The sequence below is a fragment of the Amphimedon queenslandica genome, unplaced genomic scaffold (assembly GCF_000090795.2).
Source record: "Amphimedon queenslandica unplaced genomic scaffold, v1.1 AMPQUscaffold_12361, whole genome shotgun sequence".
Lineage (NCBI taxonomy): Eukaryota > Metazoa > Porifera > Demospongiae > Haplosclerida > Niphatidae > Amphimedon > Amphimedon queenslandica.
Window position 1 is genome coordinate 7,149 of NW_003547402.1, and position 7,284 is coordinate 14,432.

A 7,284-nucleotide genomic window follows, 5' to 3' on the forward strand; every position below is an offset into this window, starting at 1 on the left:
TCCAGTCAGATATTATGAAAGATTATTAGAGTTGTATAATCAGTTGGAGTCAGAGCATGGATCAGCACTGAAGCAAAACAACATTACAACCAGTAAAGAGATTAATAGTGAATTACTAATTTACGTTCTTGTGTATAGCATTCCTTTCTGATTGTTTAAATGATTTTCAAGAAGCTGCTGCCAACCTTCAAGCAAATCTTACAAAATACCAAAACACTGACAAGTAACTTAATAAATTTCTCATGTTCAAACATATTCTCTCTCTCTCTTTTAGTCTCAACATCATTAGAATACTTAACAATAAATTGCTGAACATAGAAAGAGCATTTATACTACCTGAAGGATTGCCTGGACGTCCTTACTTCAAGTATTCTCACTGTATACATTTCTTCTATTTACACTCTTAATTTCAGACATGTTATATTTGCTCCCAGTTCAGTTAATTCTTATTCAGGAGCTTCATTTCCTGGAGTAACTGATGCTATATTTAATGCTACTAGTGTTAAAGATTGGGAGTTTGTTCATCAGCAGTTGGATATAGTGGCTATACATATAAGGTATGCCACTCAGATTATGAACCAACCCGGAACTGAATGGGTTAAAACATAATAATAATAATAATAACAATTATTTTTGATTAATTTATATCTGTTTGATAAATAAATACAACAACGTAGGCACGAAGGGAAGGACTGATGGATCTTCATCTACAACTACTAGAGATCTTTATTGTCATCTGTTTTCACAGGATATAGTTCTGATAGTCTTCTACAGAATTATTAACTTTGTCCCGTTTCTCATCTCATGTATAATGCCATCAATTCCTAACACTCCTACTCTAACAGCTACTGAAATTTCTACAACATCCACAGAAATTTATACTATACCTTCTATCATTAGTTCTGTTTTTTTTCACACTCAAGTGTTTCACTTTATTCATTCCAGAGGTTACTGCTACTCCCATTTTACCTTGCGATTTGCAATTTTAATGGTACTCTTGAAAGTGGCTCTTGCAATGCAACACTTGATAAAAAATGCATATGCACAAATAATGTTGTTGGTGAATTATGTGATGAATGTGCTGATGGCTTCTTTGGTCTTCAGTTAATGGGATCATGTGAAGCATGTAGTTGCTGTTCGGATGGTACTCTTATACTACGTTTACACTATGGAACTGGGTCAAACCATGCTGAGCCAGGCTGAGCTGGCCCTGCTGTACTAACCATGCTGGCCTGGTTTGGCCCAGCTCACTTCAGCTCAGTTTGGTTACTGTTTACACTATCAAATGAAACTGTGCTGGCCCACTTTAAACAGGGCTAACTCAGTTAAAGAAGCTAGTGTAAACGTAGTATTAATGTTCCTTTTGTTTTATAATTATTATTTTTTCTCCATAGTTAAATGGATCCTGTAGTTGCAATGAGGGATATGGTGGCCCGCAATGTTGTCAGAGTATGTCTTGCAAATATAGAGCATTGTTTTATTTGTTGAGCTTGGAAATTAATTTTAATGTTAATTAATGTTACTTTAATTAATGTTCCCGGTACATATATATCTATGATGATAATGCACCATGCAACTGTCACAGTGTGCCCGCCGACTGCCCGGTTTCAACTGTGGTTGCAATGGCGGCGAAGCGGATAGTCTCAGATGAGGAAGAAGAAGAAGAAGGACTGTTGAATTATCCCACTTCGCTACAGACTCGCTATGTAGAAAAGAAAAATGCTTTAAGACGAAAAATTAAGATCAACAAACTCGTGTGTGCCATATTTGCACTCATCTTGCTGTTTTGTATCAGTTTTAACATTAGCTTTGTTCTGGGGTGGAAGTTTATGACCGGAGTGCTTATGATGACGAAGGACTCTTCAAGTGGACAGACTAATGACAACTGGGGAGGTACTGTCTCTGGCAAAGAGAGAATCAGCCAATGGATACCTGGGAAAATAATCCCTGACAATATTAAGAATAATCTTAAGTAAGGAACTGAGTCAACCGAGTCTTAGTTTTGCCAGCCAGAATCCATTGGCATTGGGCCATGGACACCCCGATTAGGCTGTAGGTAGATCTATTATGCACCTAGCCTCAAGTTTTAGCATTAACTCGTGCATTAGTCATGGTGGGCTTCTGTGGGTCAGTTTTGAATGGATAATTATGACTTTGTTTCAGTCTACAGCAAAAATTTGCAAACTAAATAATTATTTTGCCCTGGAGCTAGCTATTCATATAAATTCAAACTTACTGTAATTTTAAATAGCTAATTGTATCTATCTGTACGTGTCCATTTATCTTACTCTTTCTTCCCCCCTCTCTCTCCAGAACATTAACTAGTAAGCCACACATATCAGGAAAGGATGAGAATGCTAATGTTACTGATTTCTTATACAATACATACTCACAATATCAGTTTGATTCAGTGTATACAAGGAGCTATAGGGTCCTACTCTCCTACGTTAATCATTCAAACTACAATTCACTTCAGTTGCTGGATTCAACTGATAGTGTATTGTATACTGCTACTAGTACAATACAGGAGACTCCAGTCACTGATGGAGAGAATGACACTAGTGTACCTCCTCCCTTTAATGCTTACTCTGCACCTGGTGAAGCTAAAGTAAGAACACATACATGCACATGTACATTTAATTAGTTTAGTATGTAGAAACGTTTAATATTTTAATTTATTTGCACAGGGTCCACTGGTGTATGTTAATTATGGTCGTATCAGTGATTTCCAGTATTTGGTGTATAATTTGAGTCTTAACTTGACTGGTCATGTCTGTATTGCACGCTACGGTCAAATATTTAGAGGAGACAAGGTTTTTAGATAAGCATATTGAAACACTAATGTTCTAGTGTACTATATGCTGCGTATTTTTCGATATTAATGTATTTATTTTAATTAGGCTCATTTAGCTCAGCGCTTTGGTTGTTCAGGATTGATTATTTATTCTGATCCAGCTGATTATGCACCAAAGGATGGTCCTCCTGTTTATCCTAAAGGTCCATCTCTTCCTCCAGGAGGTGCTCAGAGAGGAACTGTAATGTTAACTGTTGGAGATCCTCTTACCCCTTCTATACCAGCAATTGGTAATAATGTACTATACATCAATAATATTTTATTATTCTTAAAAATTACTCCCTGTACTATAAGTATACAGAGATTTCGGTCAAATTTTGTCAAAAATTAAAAGTAGAGAATTCTTTGTTTTTATAATTTTTCTGATACATATGCATGTACTTGCATTGTGAAAAAAGTTTGAGCTGATTCCAATCAAAATTGCATTTTTTAATAAATTTTAAAATGCTCAAAAACTGGGCCAAACACCCTGTACTATATAGTACAGTGACTTTGGCCAAATTTTGTCAAAAATGACCAGGAGAGAATTCTCCACTTTGATAATTTTTATGATTCATGTACATGTTCTCATGTTATACAGAAAGTTTGAGTTGATTTCAATCGAATTTGGATTTTTACAAATTTTTAAAGTTGCTTTGAAATTGGGCCAAAGTCCCTGTTTTGCCAAATTTTACGAAAAATGATGAAAAGAGAATTCTCCATTTAACAAATTTTTTTCCGTCACATATACATGTACTTATGTTGTCTAGAAAAAGTGTGAGCTATTTTTGATCAAATTTGAACTTTTTTAATAAATTTTTTAATTTGCTCCAAAATTGGGCTGAAAAAGTCCTTGCATTTACTATAAATGAAAAAAGGTCATGTCTTGAAAATCTCAACAAAGCGACTGGGAACAAGACTACTATATTGCATAACAACATAAATATGTATCAAAAAATTTAGTAAATTTGGGGTAGTTAATTACACTAATATGCTTACATGTATATATTTTTAGATGGTGTGTATAGACGTACATATGAGGATTTTGTAAAGGCAGGGGATGGTCCAGCAATACCAGTACAACCAATATCTTATGCTGATGCTATTCACTTTATGAGGTAAAAGTCTTTATATTTTTATTATTAATAATTCTTTTTTATTAATTAGTCAGTTGGACAGCATTCAGTCTCCTGACGGCTGGAGAGGAGAGCTTGATATTAACTATATGATTCACCAATCAGATACTAATAAGAAGTAATTATTTGTGTCATGATATTTTTTCATTATTCTCTTATAGTTTGACTTTTCTTAAAGTTAATAATTTTTTCAAAATAAGAACAATACAAAATGTGTTTGCTGTTGTCTATGGAACAATGGAACCTGGTCAGTACACTAATTATAATTTTATGTGTTATTAAAAATTATGAAATAATTTTTACTTTGTACATGTACATGGCATAAAGGCACCAGAAAATTATACATTCTTTTAAATTCATGCAATTTTTGAAAAAGCTATAGCATATAGACACACATCAGATGCTTTTAATGTTTGGTGATTTTATCCTAAAACAGTCCATTTTGAGTGAAATGTAATTATGTTGTGTTCCATTTTTATTATTGTGTCATTCCCTGTTATTTTGTTGTAATTATTAGATCGTCTAGTGCTGTTGGGGAATCATTATGATGCTTCGACATTTGGTGCAGTTGATCCAAACAGTGCTACTGCATTGATACTAGAAGTTGCCAGAGTAATAGATCAGTTAAGAAGCACTGGTGAGTTTGCAGTAGTAGTAACAACTGCATCAGGCCAAAAAATTTTGTACTATAGTATGCATGTAGTACAAGGTGTTTTGTTGAAAATGGCCACGAGGCAATTTTTTATTTTTATAATTCTTAAGTGTATTTTAAGGGTGTTTTTATATTGCGTAGAAAGTTTGAGCTGATCTTAATCAAAATTAATTTTTTATAAATTTTTGAAGTTGCTCAAAAAATTGTGCTGAACACCCTGTATAAAATAGCTACCGTATAGCAGAAAATTTTTGTGGCCCAAAAATTTTGTGGATTCATTCAAAAATCAATTTTGTGGCTTTAATTTTCGTAGTTTTCTACTTTTTGGCCATCTTGAACCGTATTAAATCAATTTTCGCGGATTTTATTTTCATTGATTTTGAAAAAATGCAAAATCCACAAAAATTTTGGGCCATGAAAATTTTCCGCTATACGGTATGTTATTGGGGCAAGCCTGAGCTCACCCCACTAAGGCGAGAAAACGTCTGTATGTATGTATGTATGTATGTATGTACGGGCAGGTCGTCTAACTATTATTAAAGTTAAATAGCCTAATCTTCATTGAAAGCGGGTGTGGCCACAATGAATAAATTGGTGGCTATCAGCAAGTCTGAGCTTATTTTGCAGCAAAATTTTAGTCTCATCTTGCTGACCGTTTCAAACAGGCAGCAAGATAAGACTAAACTGCTGTCTAAAAATTTTTCTAGCAAAAATGAAGATTGGAAAAGCAGATATACAGTCTTTTCTTTGACATAAAGGACTCTGATAAGTTGAATGCAAGCGAGAAAGCAGCATGTACTGTAGCCTAGCTGCTTGCATGATGAGATCTATTCTATAGCAGGGCCGTAGCCAGGAACTTAAAACAGGGGGTTCGGAAATTGCTGCGCGCGAAGCGCGCAGCAAAAATTTTGACGAAAATGGGCGTGACCGGTAGGCGTGGTCTTAATTTACGCATCTCAGCCATGTGCTGACTCAGCTAAAATGGCTATCTGTGCTTCTCGCTGTTGCCAAAATGCTAATCCTGCTTTTGCAGTGCTGTTCTTCATGACAGGAGCTAATCTAAAACTTTTTTGCAGCTACAACAGGGGGTTCGTCCGAACCCCCCGAACCCCCCCTGGCTACGGGCCTGTATAGGTGATGTTTCTTCTCTAGCAGCAAGTCTAGGTTAACAAAGCAGATATACAATCTTCAAATATGATTTTTTAGTGACTGCTTCTAACTATAAGCAAGATAACTTTAATTTAAACAAGATGACTGCAATAAGATGTGCAATTGCTTTGCTAGCTCAAACATGTAGATCATACAGCACATAATCTATAGCTTGCTTAGGCTCGCCTCTTTAATGTTTTACATTCTTCTAGTTATTTTCTGATGCATAATGCATGTTATGCTATGTAGAACATTAATTCTCACTATGTGCTCATTTAGGATGGAGACCAGGCAGAACAATAGTGTTGTGTAGTTGGGATTCAGAGGAGTTTGGACTAATTGGATCTACTGAATGGGTTGAGGTACTGTTTTTGTATAATTATAGTTATCATTCTTCTTTTAATTGTGTGTGCTAATTGTTACAAGGTGCCGCAGACACTTTGATAATAAGTGCCAAAATTATTTGATCCTTAAATTTAAGGCTACCTTATAAAATATATCACTTGTTTGTCGAATACAAGGATTATTTGTACTCAAAGGATCTATTGAATTTTAATATTATAATTTTAGGATATGGAGAAGGTACTTGGGGCTAATGTTGTTACTTATCTTGATATTGATTCTGCTGTTTCAGGTACATGTATATACATGTACATATCATTATTGCCAGATCTAATTCTTAAAAATGGTATTGTTAGCAACGTCCTAACTTCCATTTAACAGGTATGGATCAGTTTATTGCTGATTCTAGTCCACTCCTATTTGATGTGATATATGATGCAACTAAACAAGTATAGATCTACTCACTATGACTGAACTATTATGAAACAATAATCTATAGGTGAAGTGTCCTTGTAATGATTATCCAACACTTTATGATAAATGGAAAAGTCAAACTACAACTGATGAACCAAGGTTTATTACTATGTCCTGTATCCTATTAATGTTAAATTCTCATAGAATAGGCAATCTTGGCTCTGGTAGTGATTTTACATGTTTCTTGCAACTTACTGGTGTCTCAAGTTTTAGTATTTTATATGTGAGTGATGTTACCTGATCCTTAAACTTTTTATTTCTTTATATAGGCTTATGCTAATGATAATTACCCTGTCTACCATTCTGTTCATGATAATTTTTACTGGATGACACATTTTGGTGATCCAAACTTTACTTATAATGCTGCTATAGGAGAAGTGTGGGCCCAAGTAGCAATGGCAATAGCAACCACTCCTATCATCCCGTATAATCCAGTCAGATATTATGAAAAATTATTAGAAATGTATAATCAGTTGGAGTCAAAGCATGGATCAGCACTGAAGCAAAACAACATTACAACCAGTAAGAGATTATTAGTGAATTACTAATATACGTTCTTATGTATAGCATTCCTTTCTGATTGTTTAAATGATTTTCAAAAAAGCTGCTGCCAACCTTCAAGCAAATCTTACAAAATACCAGAACACTGACAAGTAACTTATTAAATTTCTCATGTTTGATCATATTCTCTCTCTCTC

The 7,284-nt window shown here is 34.5% G+C and overlaps 1 protein-coding gene across 1 annotated transcript in view; it reads left to right on the plus strand.

The window, feature by feature from the left end:
- Nucleotides 1-660, plus strand: part of LOC100631758 (putative N-acetylated-alpha-linked acidic dipeptidase) — a 6,033-nt gene extending 5,373 nt beyond the window's left edge. The window contains exons 14-17 of the mRNA XM_020004173.1: nucleotides 1-92; nucleotides 139-223; nucleotides 275-367; nucleotides 414-660. The exon at nucleotides 1-92 is cut by the window's left edge and continues 188 nt beyond it. Coding sequence (XP_019859732.1) covers nucleotides 1-92; nucleotides 139-223; nucleotides 275-367; nucleotides 414-609 — 466 coding nt within the window. The 3' untranslated portion in view covers nucleotides 610-660. The remainder of the gene's footprint in view (nucleotides 93-138; nucleotides 224-274; nucleotides 368-413) is intronic.
- The last annotated feature ends 6,624 nt before the right edge of the window (nucleotides 661-7,284 follow it).